Source organism: Paroedura picta, chromosome 18 (assembly GCF_049243985.1).
Source record: "Paroedura picta isolate Pp20150507F chromosome 18, Ppicta_v3.0, whole genome shotgun sequence".
Lineage (NCBI taxonomy): Eukaryota > Metazoa > Chordata > Lepidosauria > Squamata > Gekkonidae > Paroedura > Paroedura picta.
The window spans coordinates 18,743,660-18,762,574 of NC_135386.1; the positions used below are offsets into that span (position 1 = coordinate 18,743,660).

At 54.5% G+C, this 18,915-nt stretch overlaps 1 protein-coding gene across 2 annotated transcripts; it reads right to left on the reverse strand.

Annotated features, from left to right (window-relative positions):
- Positions 1-4,027: 4,027 nt before the first annotated feature.
- On the reverse strand, positions 4,028-18,521 carry MORF4L1 (mortality factor 4 like 1). Of its 2 annotated transcripts, none has more exons than XM_077317528.1 (13): positions 18,239-18,521; positions 17,865-17,911; positions 17,414-17,482; positions 16,806-16,888; positions 15,027-15,107; positions 14,115-14,177; positions 13,139-13,164; positions 12,081-12,169; positions 9,304-9,405; positions 8,239-8,327; positions 7,838-8,010; positions 7,004-7,088; positions 4,028-4,838 (listed from the first exon to the last, which is right to left on the reverse strand). In XM_077317528.1, exons 1-13 carry the CDS (start codon positions 18,276-18,278, stop codon positions 4,754-4,756), a joined length of 1,032 nt encoding a protein of 343 aa, XP_077173643.1. In that variant the 5' UTR covers positions 18,279-18,521; the 3' UTR covers positions 4,028-4,753. The 2 variants fall into 2 exon arrangements, with proteins under 2 accessions (XP_077173643.1, XP_077173642.1); XM_077317527.1 differs by having other exon boundaries at positions 16,806-16,892; positions 17,415-17,482; positions 18,239-18,413.
- Positions 18,522-18,915: the final 394 nt, after the last annotated feature.

The following is an 18,915-nucleotide window of genomic DNA, read 5'->3' on the forward strand; positions in this document are numbered from 1 at the left end:
GGCGCCGCGCCCAATCGGAGGGCGGAGGGGCGGGCCGCGCGGCCAATGGCGGCGCAGCTCCGCAGGCGGGGGCGGGACTTCCTCCGCCCTCTTGTTTGGGCCGCGCCCCCGCGGCGGCACGTGGGAAGGCCCCGCCCCCGCCAGGAGGCGCGGCCGAGGGAGCTCCGGGAGAACAGCGCCGCCGGGACCCTGACGAGCCCAACGCGGAGAAGGAGGCAGCACGGGAGGCAGGAGGACGGGTGCTGAGTAGGAGGGCTCCCCGGCCCGCCTCTGAGGCTTCCGAGCGAGGCTCCCAGGCACCAGACCCCCCCCCCTCCCAGGTGCTGCCGCTGCCTGCCCGGGTCCGAAGACCACCGTCGGGCGGCTGGACCCAGGCAGTGGCAGCTGCTGTGGAAGAGAATCCGGGGCTGGGACACCCGGGGGTTGGTCGCAGAAGGGGCTTTGCACAACCAGAAGCTGAGGGAGAGCTGCTGCAGGCCTCGAGCTTTGCTTTTTAAACAGGCTGCCGCCTTTCCGGCTGAGCCCGTTCTCCGAATGGAGTCCCACAGCGGAGGGTGCTGGGAGCGGCACTCCTGGCCAAATGTGGGTCCTAGGAGAGGAAGGGCTTAGCAGGCAATAAACCGCCCTGTGAACAGAACAGCACGAGCTAATCTGTAACCAGGGGAGCAGCCGCCACATTGGCCGGCTGTGCTCACTCTCCCTGGCTTCTGATGGCAACGGAGAGGGGGCTCTCTTATCCAGGTGGTGCTTCTAAGTTGCCGTCTAGGGCAGACCCGAGTAAAGTGCACTACAGTAGTCCAGCCTCTCACCTCCCAGGGCACGGATCTACAGGACAGGGCTTTAAAAGGCGGAAGTAGTAAGTGAGGTCAAGGGCGTTTCTCAGCAAATGGACTCCCTTCAGAGTACAGTGGCAACCCCCTGCAATGCCCCCTGCCAGTGAGCATCTAAGTGCTCTGTGGTTGCCAACTCTTTCTCCAGCCTGGATCCTCTACCCCTGCACAGGGCTTGGCCAGCAGCTTTGCAATCAGTCCATCTCACGGGCATGGGAGGGCCGTCCCAGGGGTTTCCATGCCCCCCCCCCCCCCGAGGGCACAAAACTACCGTCATCCCCATTCGGCCAGCTTTTCCATGCCAGGGGGAGGTACAATGTGCAGCAGGGGCAATACCATTTGTATCCCCCTGCATCCCATTCCCCTCCCAAGGGTGATGTGTCAAAGGGCTTCACAACATTTCCCCCGCCTCCCTTGCACCCTCACAACAACACTGCCACGATACTTGCAATAAATTCTGAACCCTTAATTCAGAAAGCTGAACAAGTCTTCCTTCCAGCTTAAACACCCCTCCGATCCTCCAGACCTCCTGTGCTCTGAAAATAATGCCTCTAATTTTATACCTGCCCCGATGCCTCCGTGCTCAGAATGCAGCTCATGCTTGTGGGTGACCTAATATAGCAGGTTGCAGACGTGATATTTATCTTTTTAAAAGTAGCTCCCCCCCCCGCCTATTTGTAGGGTTTTTTTTAGGGGGGGGAGATTATCAAGGACATACCAGACTGTTCTCCTGTCTGGGGCCTTGGTTGTTTTTCTGAGTCCGACGTGCAGCCCCGTTGCAGAGCAAATACAAATAAGGCAGTGCCCGATGCCCTGCAGCCGGACACACTCTGCCAAGCATCTGTGGCATGCCCCTTTGAGGCTGAAATCCCCACATTGCCCAGAAGTCTTCCTATGCGTGCGCTGGATGGAAAACCCATGAGAATCGAGGCTGAAGTTAGAAAGGCTAACTGTGCTGGGGAGGAGAGGACTTCCTGTCTCAGGGAAATGTTCACGCTGCCTGCAGAAGAAGCGAACGTGGGAGGGGAGACACCTCCCATTCCCCAGTGACAGGAGGCTTTTGGTGCACCTCCGCCTCCAGTAAGATCTCTCCACTGCCCACGCCCCTCGTTCCCAGTGGGGACCCCACGTGGCTCACACCATTCTTGCCGCCTTTCATCCTCACAAGGACTGTCAGAAAGCCAGCAGAGCCAGATGCAGCTTCTGCCTTGCTATAATCTCGACCCCTGAGGTTCTGGGGCTGGCCCTGCCTCCTGGAGCAGGCACTTGGGGGTTGTGCCCACTGGGAGAAAAAGAGCCGCAAGTGGTGACTCTTGAACCGGGCTGGGAGGGAACCCTCCCCCCGCCAGCCTCAGGCAGCAATTTGGACTGGGGGTCCCTTGGGGTTTCTTGAAGGCCCAGGAAGGGTTTCCAGAATTTGAATTATGTATTTAACATTTTTCGCAGGATACACAGTGATGCTTCCCAACCATATTTTGCCCGATCATGCCACTCTGGGGTTTCTCAAAGCCTGAAGGAAGTTTCAGGGGTTTCTGTAACCACTTCACCATGCTGGGTTGAATCAGAATGTGCAAAAGAAGAGCCAACTTTGAGGTGGGGGGAAATGAGAGGCGCAGAATTGACATTCAGCAGACGAATGCAAACCTCTGGCATAACCGGCAGAACGGCCACCGCGAGGGTGTGCCCACTGCCAGGTTCATGTGGAGGCGCTGCTGAGAGTGTAGTGGTTAAGGGTGGCTTCTAATCTGGAGAGCCGGGATTGATTCCCCGCTTACCCACGTGCAGCCAGCTGCGTGACCTTGGGCTCACCACAGCCCTGAAACAGCTGTTCTGACCAAGCAGGAATATCAGGGCTCTCTCAGCCTCACCCACCTCACCCGGTATCTGTTGTGGGGAAGGGAAGGGAAGGCGATTGGAGACTCCTTTGGGCAGTGAAAAGTGGGGTATAAAAACAACTCTTCTTCTGATACACAAAACTGCAATGCGCAAGTAGCTACAGCTTTTGCAGAAATGCTGCAGGAGGGCAAAGAGAGCTGTGCGACTGGCCGGGCAAATGACTGTGGGGCCTCCTGGCTGCCCCCCCCCCTTTATCTGGCCTCAAGCGCTGGATGATGGACAGCAAGCACCACCTGGCACAACCCCTGGGATTGTATTTCTGCTTTGGAGCTAGAAGAGAACTGAGCACATTCAACACAGGCTAACTTACATATTGTCAAAGAACTGCAGTTGTTTGGAACTTTAAAAAAATTAGTTTCACCTGCACTCCCCAAGTCTTCCGTCCAACATGATCCTGCCCTCATGGAGCTCTAACAAGGTCTAACATCTCCATGTAAGCACAGGAGTCGATGACTCTAAACCATTCTACTGAGAAGGCGCCTGTGAAGACAACTTCAAAAAGCCTTTCGGAGGGGTTCTGGATTTCTCATATTTTAACCTTAGCCCTAGGAAGGCAGAAGAAGGGCAGGGAAAAGATCTGACTCAATGAACCCAAAGTTCAGCAGGTACCAGCGCTGGCAGAAGCCAGTCAGTTCAGGCAGGTGGCCGAGATCTTGAAACCCGTCCCGGCTGCCGGCACGTTCCCAACTCAGTGCAAAGTACGGCTTTTGACCTTTGAAGCTCTGCGTGGGCTGGGGCCCTTGCTAGGTCCTCCCTCCCAGGTTACCACCCCATGCAGGCATTGCTTGTCACCAAGAGGCTGCTTCTTGCTTGGGCTTTCCCAGCAGCAGCCGGCCTCTTGGAAGGGCTGGCCTGAGACCGCGAGGGGAAGGGCCAGCTCTGACAGCCGTCAGGAGGAGAGAAGAAGCCTGCACAGCAGGGGAGGAGGGAGGCAGCAGGGCCCCAAGTCTTCATTCCCCTGAGCTGTCTTTAAAAAAACATCTCTTTTGGGCCTCAAGGAAGCTTGCCAAAACTGCGAGGCACGGAAAAGGAGCTTTTGAAAAGCGGGTCTCTGCCCCCCTCCCCCTGCCCTGTAACAGTCTCAGTTCTTCTCAGTAGTCCAAGGACAACTCATGTTGGTGCCTTGGAAACCCCATAAAAACAAGCCAGTGTCCCCCTGCGTACTTCAGGAGACTCCTTCAGCTGCCTTGCAGGTGGGAGCTCCACCCTGAACTTCCCCATTTGGAAGGCCTTAAAGGCAACCTCCCCCTTGGGACACACTAGAGCTCTTCCAAGCCGCAACACGAGGGCCAGCCTGTTCGAACAGCTGAAATAGAAAAGTTTATTTGGAGATCCGCAAACAATCCCCCTCAAACAAAACAACAAAAGTTTCAGGAAAGGTGTACAAGGTGAGAATTCGTCCTATGTTAGAAGGTGCATTCAAGGCCAAACCAAAAACAACAACGACAACGAACCAACCAACCAACCAACCCACAGTTCTTCTGCTAAGTAGGCAAAACACGGACACTTAGACCGGCACACACTTTACCGATCCCACACCAAGACAGTAGACGGAACATGCTCCACCCGTACCCCAGCAGCAGGTACTGGGCAGCGTCTGGTCCTCCCTTCCTGTTGGCAGAGGAAGTCCGTTCCCCCAAGGGGGAGGGGGGCAGGGCGTGGGTCGCCAATCCCCTTCACTGCTCAAGTAGCGCTTGGTTTACAACAAGGGGCCGAGAAGCATGCAGGAGCTCGAACGAGGAAGTGTCTGTTGCGTTTCCAGGGGCCTCCCGCACGGAGCCGATTCCCTGGAGCGCTCCTTCCGGCCTTCCTTGCGGAGAGATTTCATAACTGAAGAGAAGTCCTTCTGAGGCAGGTGGTCAGTTCCATCTGAAGACACACTCACCATTCACTGGACACGTGGACGTCCACGGCGCGGAGAGACGTGTGTGAGACGGGGACGGTGGGCGAACGGAGAACTGGGCACAACAGCTGCAGACATCCAGGGATCCCTTCCACTGACACACACAGACACGGCAGCAAGGAGATTACACGGCCTTCCGGTGATATTCAGGGGGGGCAACCTCGTAGTCGCTTGCGCTGAACAACATGGAAGAATTCTTCGCAAGGTATCTGAATGGAGGAGGAGGAGGACACGTTAGAGCCCAGTGGCCTCGCAACAAGACCTGAGCCCAGCCTAGTCATCAAGGCAGGGCTGCAAATGCTGGGAGGAAAGAAGAAAATAAAAGGACTGCACCGGACACCGGAAATAAAAAATGAGGCCGAGGGTACAAAATGTGGTAAAATTACAGATACTCCTGATGAAACCTGAGGGTGGAATGCCTATGGAATTTGCGGGGATTTTAACTGAGTAATAAAATAGAGTTTTGGCCTTGGCTTCATTTTTTATCTTGTGAGATTTCTTTTAATCCTGCCTCTGCCATCAACATGGCTTTTGGGGGAGCTACCAAAACGAACAGAACAGCACCCAGAAGCAGAGAGCCAGAGCTGCTGACAACAGAAGATGGACCGCCCTGTGGGCTGGACCCCAATTCCGGTCTCACAGCAGTGTCTGCACCACTTCTGGCTTCCCTGGCAGCCCTTTTGACACAAAACACACGGCAGCCATCCAGTCTAGGACGGGATCTGACTGTGCCCAAATCCTGAGTGTGCAGCCCATTAAGCCTTGCCCTTGGACAGAGTGGGGGCTCTTGACAATTAGGATTTTCTTTAGTGGAGGCTTTGAATCTGGAATTATGACTATTGCTACAAATTGTCGGGCGCTTCACATTTTAGGCTTCTTACGCCACCAGCCTTACAGGTCTTGCTGTAAACTCATAATATGTGCTTATATTTTATTTAATCACTGGGTTGAAATGCATTTGGTCTGTGGGCATGCCATGCGCAGCCATGGAGACTGGAGATGCAATATTGCACTGGCTCTGATGCTTATGTTTTAAGGTTGCTTTTAATCTTCTCAATGTGCACTAAATAAAGCATTTCTGTATTTGGTTGCTCAACTTTTGGGGTTCTGACTTGTTTTCTCCAGTTGGGTTTGTGTTTTGCATTTTCCCCAAACTAGAAAGGCCATTGCCCCCCAAGCCCGACTGCTGGGCTGGGGAAAGGGCTCTCCACCTATGCAGTGCAGGTGGTGCCCCAGCAGGCCTTGTCCCCCCCCCCCGCCCGCCATCCCTCCCACGAGGCTCCTCCTCCCCTCCTCCTGCTTGGCTGCAGTGCAAGTGAGGCCTGCAAGAGGCACCTCCTCCCAGGCCCCACCTGCCTGTGCCAGGCAACTGCAAGCTGGAGGCGGGAGGAGAAGCAGGCCAAACCTGCTGTGGGCACGGCCTCGCTCCCTCCTCAGGCCTCTTCACAACCTCCCTGATGCTTTGGGGGAAGGGATGGGGGAAGGAAGCCACCTGGCACCAAGGCAAGCGGGAGAGGAATGAGACTGCCACTTCGCTCACAGCTGGAATGGGTGGAGGGACCCCACAGAGGAGCAAGAAAAGCACCTCTCCCCTCCCCCTCTTCATCATCACCCCCGAAGGACTGCACTAAAGCCACATCCATGTCAAGGTGCTCCTTGCAGCGGGAATACCTCAGCTTACTCCGGACTGTTTCTGCCTGCCCTGTGGGAAAGCCACAGACAAGCATGACAAGGAAGAGGGGATCCTGAACCAGCCATTTAAGGCCTCAGTTGAGCTGCTGCTTCTCTCTGCCAGGAGGGACCAGTGTAGGGCAGGAGGCACATGCCGAAGTGCAGCAGCCCAGGACCCACAACCTGCGGTCTCCTGTGATTTGCCCAAGACCAGGCCCGGCTGTTGCTGAAGCGGCCCCTGACAGGCTTCCAAGTGGACAAGAGCTCTGCTATGGGGAGGAGGGGGTATTCCGTGGGGCAGTGCTCACCAGCCACCCCCAGAACACCTCCTCTGAAGTCCGGGCAAAGTGCTATGAACCAGAGTATCTACAAGCTCACCGTTGCCCTACTGAAAACAAGATGGCCAGTATTGGCAATACGAAGAACTCACCAGAAAACACAGGGAGGACCGAAGACTTATGCTGGGCAAAAGAGCCCTGATTAAGCTGCAGGGCTGTAACAACTACTCCACCCCACCCCACCCCGGCCTCTGCGCTTGCTCACTGATGCGTCTTCCCCATTGTGGGCTCTAACCCCACGAACAGCCCCACGTAAGTAGACAGCCGTGAGGGCTTTGGCCGTGAATGCACAAGGTCCCACAAAGAAGTGGACACCCCACACCCCACTTGGCTAAACACAAGTCAAGACCACCGACTGTACGTACTTTAAGAAGTCGTGCAAGTAGTTCAACAGCAAGGCCAAGCTCTTCTCGTCAAGGGGTGTGTAGGCAAGCATCGCTCCGATCCGGACTGTAACGGCAGCAACAACCACTACTTTAAAGACGTCAAAATGAAGCATTTCCGTGACTCACAACAATCCTATATCAGTTTGCCAAGACAGCATTTCACGCTGGCTGCATGGGAGCTGCTGCTGGTTTTTTCAAGAGACTCAACTAATCCTGCCTAACACCTTTCTGAGCCCCCAAGGAACGCCTGGGACTTCCCTCTGGTTTCAGGCCCAGGGAGCATAAGATCCTGAACGCACTCACACACACCATGGAGCATGGAGGTGGGTGGATACAGAAGATTCAGCTGATGCTGAAGTATCAGGGGACATGGAATCCTATCCTGCTGAACAGTCAGCATCTTGAATATGGATTCCGGAGGGTAGCCACGTTTGTCTGAAGCAACAGAACAGAGTTTGAATCCAGCGGCACCTTCTGAGCACCGAAGTGCAATTCTGGGTGTGAACCTGTGGGTGCACCCTGCAAGCTTCTGCCCAGTTGCATCCATGTTGCAAGGAGGGCAATGCCCCACCACATCCATCAAGACGGGGGTAGTCAAACTGCACAACTCCAGATGTCCATGGACTACAGGCAGGGGCTCATGGGAACTGTAGTCCATGGACATCTGGAGGGCTGCAATTTGACTACCCCTGCATCAAGGGATCCAGGGAAGCAGAAATTTCTGCTGGCATTTCAATGGGCCGCTCCGCACAAGACAGTATCCACAAAGACAGGTGCAAGAAGCAGCAGCCCTTGGGTCCCACAGGTACGTACCAAATAAGCGGAGGAGGTGTGGGGCACCGTAGACCTGCGACATCGGTGCATCGGGATGATCTGCCAAGATCTCTGCGTACTGCGGCCTCTCAAACTTATACAGCAGCTGCGTGCCGAGCATTACGTTGAAGTATTCTTTGATGCCCGCGACAACTTCATTGACAGCATACTCCCTGGGGACACAAGGAAAAGCACATGCAGAAAGTTAGCCAGTGGTTTGGACAAGCCACATGGCAGCCGCCAGGACCAAGGAGGAAAGAATTCTACCGCGTCTGTCTTGCTCAGGGATATCCCCCCCCTGCCCCAGGACCCCCTCCTGACGGCACCCTTGAGCCATCCCCCCCTGGGGCTCTAACCCTAAGGTGGGCCTGCAAATCACCCCTCCTCTTCCTCCCCCTCACTTGTTATCGGTGTTGCCGCGAGACTTCTTGTAGTTTGCGTAGTCCTCTAAAATAGAGTCGACGTTCTTCTTGGCAGGAAGGTAGAAGAGCTGAAGGAGAGGACAACGGATGCTTTGAGCCAACACAGAGGGAGGGAAATCAGCTATCCACCAGGCAACAGAAACTGGGGTTTAAACCCTGACCTTGGGACCAAGCCATCTGTGCCTTTGAAGCCCGGGCACCCAGAAAGGCAGGGGAAAAGGTGAGTCGCTTACAGCACCGAGCCCCTAATTTACCACTCCAAGACCACAAAGTCCCTTGTGCTGAAGCCATCCCTAGACTCCAGGGGACGGACAAGGGGCTCAGGGGAGTGGGAGCTGGGCAAGTCCAGGCCTTTGCTGCAGGTGAGCACAATATTTCCTGGCCCATTTCAGAGACCAGGCCCAATTTTCCATCGAAAGCTGCCTTGGATGGACTGAGAGACTGGGGGTAGAGGGGAGAGAAATGGCAAGCAGCCGTTGCCTGACTTCTTAGCAGCTTCCAGTATGAATATCTGTCTGGAAAGGAAGGAGAGATCTCACTGCCTTTCCTGTCCCACTGGAAAAGCAAGGTGGAGAAGGCGGGCCCAACCCACGGGGTCCTGCTGTGGGGCTCCCCAGGGCTCTGCCCTGCACTCCATACTATTCTACACCTGCACAGCTACCAGCTTTCCTCTGGCAAGCACCCTGCTGAGATCCTGGCCTTGGGAATGACGCCTTCCCTTCCCAGGTTAAGGAGGCTGTTCAGCCAGGCAAGCCGCAGAGAGAAGTCCAGAGTGTTAAAGCTGCGCATCACGAGCAGGATGCTAATAGCACAGCACTCTCCCCTTTCCAGCACCAGGGGAAGAGAGCGGATGGCCTGGCCGTGTGTGTGTGTGTGTGTGTGTGTGTGTGTGTGTGTGTGTAAACAGAAGTGCCATCAGTTTCCGCTCCACAACCTCCTTGCCTGCCCAAACTGATTACTTTAAGGGGCCACTCTCTATAACTCAAAATACAGATGCGACCCACCAGAGGCAGCTTAATAAAGGTTTTACTGGCCCGCTGTTACCTGCTTCTGCCGGGTGATCAAATCCCAGTCATCTACCAGCCACGGTTTCAGCTCCTCTGGTATTTTCACCTTCACTTCCACTCTGTTCATAAAGGTTTCTTCCTGAATAGTCAAGGGGAGGCAAGTCAGACACCTCGCAGGTGGGCACTTCTGGCTTCACAGAGCCCGTCCTTGGCTTCTGGACCCAGAAAATGAGGCGCCCCATCTCCCTCTATCTATGGGGGGGGGGGAACTAGAAGGGCAAAAGCCTCCCCACTGCCTGCTTGGAAGAGGCCCAAGGAAAGAAGGCGGCCCCACCTGGCCTTGCAGCTATTGGGCGAGGGAAGAGGCACGCGGCTCCGTGGCCGCAGCAGCACCAGCGGCCTAGCCAGGACCTTTGGGAAGGACGAGGGGAAATGACGCCTCTCCCAGGGCCTCCCGCCCAATTTCCAACGGCTGGCTCACTGCCAACTCAGCCACACAACCACAGCTCAGAGCCGGGGCTCCCAGCCGGAGAGTGTGGCAGACTTATTTCAAGAGGTGTATGAATTCATCCAGGCTGGGCATGCCTGTGCCACTCCTCCCAGGGCCTTGCCGCCTCCGTGGCAGCTGTGCCCCTCTAGCTCTGCAATGGGCTTCATTGTTGCAGGAGGACTGCTTGTTAATTCTGAGTATTTCCATGTCACCCCTTCAGGGCCCTGCCCGAGGCAGCTGACAGAACCACACTATTAAAACAGGAGCAAGCCGTCCAAACGATGGTAAGTCAAAAACCCCTAATTAAAAGCCTGCCTATAAAAGGGAAAAAAGCAGGTACAGGGCAAACCTCCAGGGGGTTTGTGCCACTCCCAATGCCAGTGTGAGGAGGTGGTTTTACGAGTGCCGGCTTCTGATCTGGAGGAGCTGGTTTGGGTTCCCCCTCCGGCTCCTCCCCCTCCCCATGGAGCTTGGGCCAGGCCATGCTCTCAAACGCTCTCAGCCCCACCCCCCGGGGCTATTACAAACACCTGCCTTCAGTTGGGCCTTATCTGTGACCTCACTACACCCTAGTCTCTGGCGTTATTACTCTTCAGGTGTAATAAAGCTTCTGAGTGATATTGGAGCTTATGCTTGCTCTGTGCTCTTAGTTTTAATCCTTGTCCTTTGTGTGACCCTGTTTAACCCACCCTGTGCCACAGGAAAACTAGCCAAGGACCTCTGAGCCTGTTTTAAATTAAGTTAGCTACACACAAGTGGCAGCTATTAGATTCTGATACCTGTGGGCTCCTATAAGAGCCAACTCACCGCTGAAAAACAGAGCTAAAATCAAAATAAATGAGGAGGGAATGTAAGCTCCTTAGGCATCCAAGTGGATCCCCAAAAGTACAGACCAACTCCTTGCTGGGTTAGGAAGGGGGCCGTTCCAGGCAGCTACACCAGGAATTCCAAATGCTACAAATATCGGAAAGGTTCATTCTACTGCGTCAAGTTCCTGGACTGTCTACACTGGCAGGGAGGAATTGTGATAAAATTCCTGCTAAGGCTTCAGGGTGTCTGAAATCTTGGACTCCTGGAGACGGCATCAGAATGAGTCATTCCCTTCCGTTCCACAACAGACCATCCATTTGCCATGGAGGTTCCGGGCCAGAGGTGGGACTGTCTTTTATAGGGCTGATTGGCAACAGTAGCTTCGGACATCACGTTTTCCCCTGTGAAATTGTGATTGCTTCTATTCAGATGTATAACAGCATGTTTTTAGTAATATGTAAACCACCCTGAGTTTTTGGGAAGGGCGGTATAAAATATAATAAAGAGATGGGGGTTTGTGCGGGATTGGCAAAATCAGCGTGTCATTCTCAGTTCCATTTGCCATAAATATCTGGACTTGTGTTATTTTCCCTGGTCTTTGATTTTCAGCCCTCAGCAGAAAGTGAGTCTGCAGAAAGTGAGGGAGGGCTTGAGGTCTCCTTTGACTTCTTGTTAGTGCCAGAAACTCTGAGCATGCTGAAGAACCTGCCACAGCCCAGGTCAGGTGCATTTCGCTTACCTAGCTCAACAGTATTGCTTTGCATTGAGCCGTTGTTGCTCTTTGCTCCTTTCCCTGTATTTTGCCCTTTTCTGCCCCACCCCTTTTACAATAAGCTTTTGCTTTTGGCTTCTCTCGGTCTGACCCATTTCTCTGGGGTGGGTTATAAGGCATTTTCTAGGGCTTCTATCCTGGCACTTGGCTACTGCTCTAGTCCTGTCCTGGAAGCGTGCCTTCTTAGTGGGTCAATCCAGGTGTCCTCAAGAGGTCCCAGAGTGGTGGCAGGTGGTTACCAGGGAGCCTTTGGTCTAAGGGAGTTGCCCAGGAAGGAAAATAACTATTTTCCTCTTCCTGCCAGTGCAGTAAATTGCAAGAAACTCTTTCGTTCCAAGCATTTGGAATGTAATTTCCCCAAACACAAGTAGAGATTGTTATGATTAAGACATCGCAGTAGCTTCCTGTCATGATGTGCTTTCTCTATTAATACTAATAGCCCAACTAATATCAAGTGGGGGGGGGGCACCAAAATCTTTGCCATCCGAGAAGGTTTCCAGACTCAAATAGCTTGGGAACCGCTGGCTCAGAGATCTCAGGGAAGTATGAGGCGATCAACTTTCCCCAGACAGCCGGGAAGTTCTTTTGGCCGACTGCTACGCACGTAGCCGCTTTGTGATTTCATCAAGGGGCTGGGGTGGACTAGGCCCTTCTCCCCCCACGGGCACTTTGCTTTTCACACTCACAAGGGTAGCAGTTACAACAGGACAAGACCGAGAGGCTCAGCGAGGCAAATGCTTACGCTTTCGACGGTGGGATCGACACGAGCCCGTTTCTTCCTGGGAGGCTGAGGGTTCTCACTGGTACTGCTGCCTTCCCCGATCCCTGGATCTAAACACACAGACGTAACAATCACATCTGATCTTTTTAGCGGACAGCCAGCCATAATTTAAGGCACCGCCCTGTGCAGAACTGGAAATCCAGCTCAAGCCACACACAGCTCCCAACGTCTCACGAGCCCTTTTGCAGTAACCACTGGCACGCCTGGGATGGCGGCCTAATTTCCAAGCACTTGGCCTTGCTTGGAGTGGCTTGAAGGGCAGTTTTTGGGCCGAACTGTCCGGCCTGATTTAGAACATTCTGGGTCAACTAAAAAGTATGCCACCAATAATGTAAATCAGATACTGCCAGTCTTAAAGAGTTTAAAAGAACACAGAAGGATTGTCAATTGTTGAAATGCCTCAAGGGGCATGACACGGCCGCCAAACAGATGCTAATTGGGTCTAACTTGTCCTGCCGCGTGTGTGGAAATGCTGCTTTTCCTTCTGCGATCGAGAACTGATGGACACAAGTGTAGCCAGTGAAAATTTCATCTCTGCAGAACATCACTATGAGAACCTTCCAGAGGGGAAGTTAACCCATCAGATATACAGACAGGCTTCCAATGGGTCTCACAACAGTGTATTCATGGCAAGCCGGACCATGCTCAGTGCGCTTTCACGACTGACTCCGCCCACTGACCCCCAGAATGCAACTGAAAGCTTCCTGGTTTAAGACCTCGATCAACATCCAAGCACTGTCCCCTGGGCAAGCTGGCGTTCAGAACGCAGGTTTGCAGGGAGGGCACATTTGACAGTTATATGTCAAGCTGCCCCAGGTTCCAAAGCACTTGATACGAGCCCCTGCAGATTCTTTTGGATCACAGGTATGTTTCCAAAGCCATACATTTGAACTGGGAACTGGCTGCTTATTGGCTTTCCTGTCACTTCCATTACAGAAGCTCAGGCCAAGGCTGCCGGAACACTGAACATCTGCTGAACCCCAGGACACAGACAGATTGAAAATGCAGGAGAGCCTTACTTTTCTGTTTGTTCTTTTTCGTTTTCCTGTCAAGAGAGAAAAGGACATTATTGCAAATGTCAGGAGAATCCCATCCCTACTCTCTTCTGCACCTTCAAGCTCCAGCACGAGACCCATTAGAGTGCCGGCCAAGAGCCATTAGCCATGCCGCTCCCCAAGTCTGGTCAGGCCCAGAACTTCAAGGAATAGTAGCCATGGGGATCATTAAGGGAGCTGCCTTGTTTGCTAGAGAAGAGTGAGGTGTAGATGACTTGTTCCTCTGCAAAGTGAGGCACTGGCACATCCCCTGCCCTTCTGGCATTGGACAGATGAATGCATCAGAAACCTTCTGTTAAGACCTTTTAAAAAATTGAGTGTGTGGCATGTAATGTGTTAGGTAAGGCAACCCCGCGCAGAGTGACTCCAGCTAAAGCTCACTTAAATCAGTATGCTTGGACTGGACTGCCACTGTAGGAAACGGCCCCGTCAATAGAATAACTGGCGCACTCAAAAGAAATGGGGTTTTGTAGGGCCCCACGCTGCTGTGTCTCACTCCAGGACAAGAAGAGGCCCAGTTTCAGCCAGGGTTAGACATTCCTGAGCACTGCTGTGAAAACTCTCACCAGGCAACTGCCAATCATCCAGATGTGGCTAAGCTCTCCTCCTCTAGGCCTAGTGCAGAAAAGACAGCTTGCCAGTGACTGCTGCTGCCTCCCTGGGCTTCGCAGGGCGACCCCCTCTCCCACTGAGCTCAAGATCACGGGCTATTGGCAGACAGGCAGCAGGTGATAAGAGGGTGCCTCTCTTGAAGAAAAAAGCTTCAGCTCCATAAGGGCTGCTTTAGCCAGTGAGGAAACGTGTAATTTCTTCTCTTCCAACAAGTTCAGCGGAGGAGTGATAGCCCCCCATAATGGAGGAGAAATGTCCAGCTACTGTGCAAGGATTTCTGGGTGTCTCAGGATGAAGATCCTGGTGTGACAATCCATCCTTAACTCACCGCGTCGGTATTGCGGGGGTCTCCAAACTGCAAACTGCATGCGCTCCATCTCGTCTGAAAAATCTAGGTACAATGGGGGTTGAGTTAAGGAGAGTGTCAGACCTTCCGTGCGGAGCCTTTAAGAGAACGCAGTTAAGCTTCACAGTTACAGCCCGAGTCAACGTCCCCTGGGAAGCAGGATGCTTTGGGCTGGGCCCCTGTGCTGTTTCTATCCCCCCTTCCCTGTGACAATGGAGTGAAAAGACCAGCTGGACTCAGAGTTGGCCTATTCCACCTATCTCTCCATGGAAGCATGGAGCCAAAGTGATGCCATGGAAGTCCAGTTGCCTCCCCCCCCCCCCCAAGAAATAGGACATCCTCCAGAGTCAGCTAGCTGCGGGGATACCAGCTCTTGTCACTTCTTTGCCCAGGGGGGCTTTTTAGCAAGGAAAAGAGTAGTCTGGGAGCCTGGCAGAGTCTAAGTGGAAGATTTATTACCACTGAGCTTCAGGGAAACCTGCTTAGCCTTCAAGTCAGCATTCTTAAAAAGATGCATTTGGAACGGAGCATCTGAAAAGGGCCCTGACTCTCAGGGAATCTGCATGCACAAAGGTCCTACTACATGCTGGTCCTACTGGAGTGGAAGGGATTTAAGCAGTTTGTCCAGCCGTGGAACTGGGAGCCCTTCTCACGACAGCTCCCACCTCTGCCTAGCAAAGCACCTGCTGACTCCACCTTTGTCCAGCTTGGCAGATTTAAGTCTGACACATAAGTGAAGCAACTAAAACAGATCAGCTACACTTCCCAAGTTAGCGACATCCTGATATGCGTAATTTGGAGATCTGCAAACAGGCCTGCCAGGATTTTCAGAACCTTTTTCCTTGGAGAAGAAAAAAACAGTGAAACGAGAGAGAGAGAGAAACAGTTCCTTACACTTCAACATTTTTCTGCTGGAGACCCGACGCTTTCTTGCCCGGAGCAGCCCCTCTCATCTTTCCTTCTGCATACTGTTCCCTTGAAAAACAAGTTCAGCAAGGAGATTAGAGGCGTATCCACACCTTTCTACCCTGGAAAGGGGCGACACAGCATCCTAATGGATCCTCATAAACCTACAGCTCTCGTGACTAGCCACTGGATTAATAAGATGTGCATAACTGCCAGGTAAACACTGCCTACTTCTTCCTTTGGTTCCTTATCTGGGTCTCACCTCCTGCTGGTAAATGCTTGCCCCAGAGCCACTGCCTCTCTGCCCCTTCTCTTTATCCTCCGCCCACCAAGTTTATATACCAGTCTTCACTCAATTGAAATATCACTGATCAATCCATGTGTGATGAGCACAAACCTAGTGATTCATTATGCTCCTGCATGCCATACCCCCTCTTGTCCTTGTGTGGCACGCAGAGATCAAAGAATTCAACTAAATCCAAGCGGCCACGGTGTCAGAGTGAGGGCCCTCTGCTAACTTAGGTTTGTTTCCTTCCTGGGTGTCACAAGAGACAAGAGGGAGGGAACGCGCAAGTCCACATCGGTCATAAAACACCTTTATTTGAAGCAACCCTTTAATGTTTGCCTCTCTTTATTACAAAGAGAAGTGAATCCGTGTGGAAGCAGCTGGTCACTGGCTCACAGAGGCTTAAATGTTATTATCATCACAGCTGATCATCACTACTGGCAAAAGTAGTGGACTGAAAAGCCAATAGGAGCTGTAGGTAAAAAGATAAGGCACTGTACAAATTGCTTAATTATCCAAGACATCTTGCAGGAATAATTTAGATTCTTTTTTCAAGACCATGAGCATTCCATGATTAGAAGCAAAAATGCAACTCCTTAACATTGTACAGTAAGATTCTGGAAATAGTTTCACCAGTAATTTCCCCCAAAGCCAAATTGTGCCTGTGGGCAGGCTCCAGCCCAAACGGGAAGAGGCTCCAGCTGCTGCCCCCCTTTGCACCTAACCAAGTGGGCTGTGGCTCACAGAAGCTCACGGCACAGGATGCGCTCGTAAAGTTCGGCAAGACTGATACACGAACACTGCCCAGACAGGCCACCTGGCCTGCTTTTTAAAAATCATTATTATCACCTACTGGTTGAAAACCTGCACGAGCCAGGCAGAAAATCGGCAACTGAAGCCTTGGCCGACCTCTCAAAGCTGAGAGCAGAAACAGCAAGCCAAAACGCCCACTGGACTGAACTCAGAGATGGGCACTGATGCAAATGAAGAACGTAGAAAAAGAGCCACAAAGGATGAGATGCGTGGAATTTTGTCTTTTACTCACCGGGCACAATGCCCATAGTTTATGCTTAATTATATAATTACGATCAGGAGCCTTGAACACTTTCGCAGCACTTCAGATTTTCTTCCCTTTTAGTGAAGATCCAGTCTACTTTGATCTGGACTAAAGTGGAGAAGTGACTGGGAATAGGGGACAAGCATGTCCTTCCCTGCTCTTCTTCCCCCCCCTCCCCATGCCTCTGAGAAGAGGCCAGCGTTCAGAACACGCTCTACCACTCCTCCTGCAGACCAGCAAGTTACACCCTTCCTAGTGTGAAGATGAGCATCCAAAAAGCCTGTGTGAGTCCAGGCCCCAAGGCAGAGCAGCAAAACGTCCCTGCCCCCACCTGCGTCACCATTTCATTTCCTTGCACAACCCACAACCGCTCAACCCCAGGCACATGTTGCTCCCAAGCGCACTAGTAACAAGCAATGCTTACTGATTGGCCTTCTGGAGTTCTTTCTGCTTCTGCAGATTGGCGTCGACGTATTTGAGCACTCTGCTCTCTGGAACCCATTCATCCCAGCTGGAAAAATAAAGGGGACACCGTTTTCAGGGGTTACGCACAGTGGGCAAAGTGACGACTTCCACAAGGCCAGCTCTGCTCTGGCCCCGTGCAGCCTCACACAACCAGAAGCCATCCACCTACTGACAGAAGCCAGGTGTTCTGCAGCATCGTTGGCAAGTTTTCACAGCCCACGTGTTTTGCCCGAGGAGTATGGATCCTGACCCGCCCTGGCAACGTTCTTCGAGCACGGATGGCGCTAGTCAGTGAACCCCCGCACTCCAAGGCCTTGCCCGCTTCCGTTGCCATTTCACTTTGCAACCAGAGCAGGGAAAAAGACTGACTTGGTCAGTAAGCAATCACGGAAGGGCTTGCAAGGGAGGGGGGGTCAGCAACAGGACCCTGGGCACCTGAGGCCAAGGAAGAGGCTGCCCATCCTCCACCACCGCGGAAAAGGGAAGATCCTCTGCCTCTGAACCCCAGTGCTGTGGGCCGTGGGGACCCCCCCCCTCTCCCTCGCGCTCTCCCAGCCCAGGCACTCACTTCTTATTCCAGCCGCTGTAGTGGATGAAGTACTTCACCTGCTTGTCCTTGATGGCCACCTTCACACACTGGAGGAGAGGGAGGGAGGGAGGGTGAGACCGGGGAGCTCCGGCAATTCCGGCTCCTCTCCACACTGGAGAAGGTGGGTCCTTTGCAGGGGGGGCTCTATGGCACTTTACCCCCACCCAACCTCTTTTGCATGCCAACTTCCAGGTGGGACCTGTAGACACCCCCCCCCCCCAGAATTCCAATTTCTCTCCACCGGTTCCACTAATGGTGGCGTGAGTGGCATTATGCCCCACTGAAGGGCAGGGATGCCACCCCCCCGGGGGCAAAGGGCTGCCCCCCCCAGTCTCCAGGGCAACCCTGAAGGAACGCGGGGGGGGGTGCGCTGAGCAGGTGCGTGGCCCCCCCTCTCCCTCTCCCTCCCCCCCCCGTCCGGGCACCCACCTTGGCTTCGTAGAGGAGCGGCCCATGGAAGCACAGCACCCGCTCGCCTGCGGAGGGAGGGAGGGAGGGGCCCGTCAGGCGGCGACAGAGAGACAGACACGACGCGACCCGCCTCCTCCGCCCAGCCCGGCCTGCCCTCCCTTGGCCCGCTGGGGGTCCCGGCCTGAGGGGCGCCCCTGGCCGCCGCTCGGAGGGAGGGAGGGAGGGGGAGCAGCGCGCATGCGCGGGGGAGGAGGAGGAGGCGGCGGCGGCGGGGAGGGGGCGCTCGTCTTCCCCTCCTCCCTTCCTCCCTCGCGTGGGTGGGGGCCCCTCCCGCCCGCCCGGGCTCCCTCCTTCCCCGGCCCCTGCGGCGCTGCCGCCGCTTCCCGGCTCACCCTCCTGGAATTTGGGCTTCGGGTCCTGCTTGGGCGCCATTTATAAGCGACGGCCTCCCCTCCCCCGCCCTCCCCGCGGGAGCCGCTCAGCTGCGCCGCCGCCGCCGCCGCATTATGGCAAAGACGACGCCGCACCGCGCAGGCGCAGGCAGGCCCCGCCCCCCGCACGGCATGCCGGGGGATGGAGTCTTCCGCGCTCTGGCCGAGGCCGCCCCGCCTCTCCCCGGATCCGGCGGGGACGGCGAGCAGCGGCCACAGGGCAGTCAGTGGCCTCGCTGCTCCCGAGCGGACAGCCGGACCCGCCCGGGCAGGGGAGCAGGGGAGGGGGCGAGCCCCGGGATGTACGTCGGAAGAGGAGACCCCCGCCCGCCCTTGGGCAGCGTGACATCCCCGAGAGCCCGCCTCTCCCAGGGCCTCCCAGCCAATCCTCGCCGTATATGCAGATCCCAGCGGTTGCCGCCCAATCAGAGCCCAGGAACGCCGCTGGGTGGGCGGGGCTGGGCCGGCCTCTGTTTAAAATGCGGGAGCGGGGCGCGGTGGTCCCCCGGGCAGGGGCTCATGGGAATTGTAGTCCATGGACCTGTGGAGGGCCGCAGTTTGTGTGCCCCTGGCTGGGGGTGGCCATCCCCCTGGTAGAGCAGAGGCCCGAGAAATAAGGTCCTTCCTCGCCCCTTGGG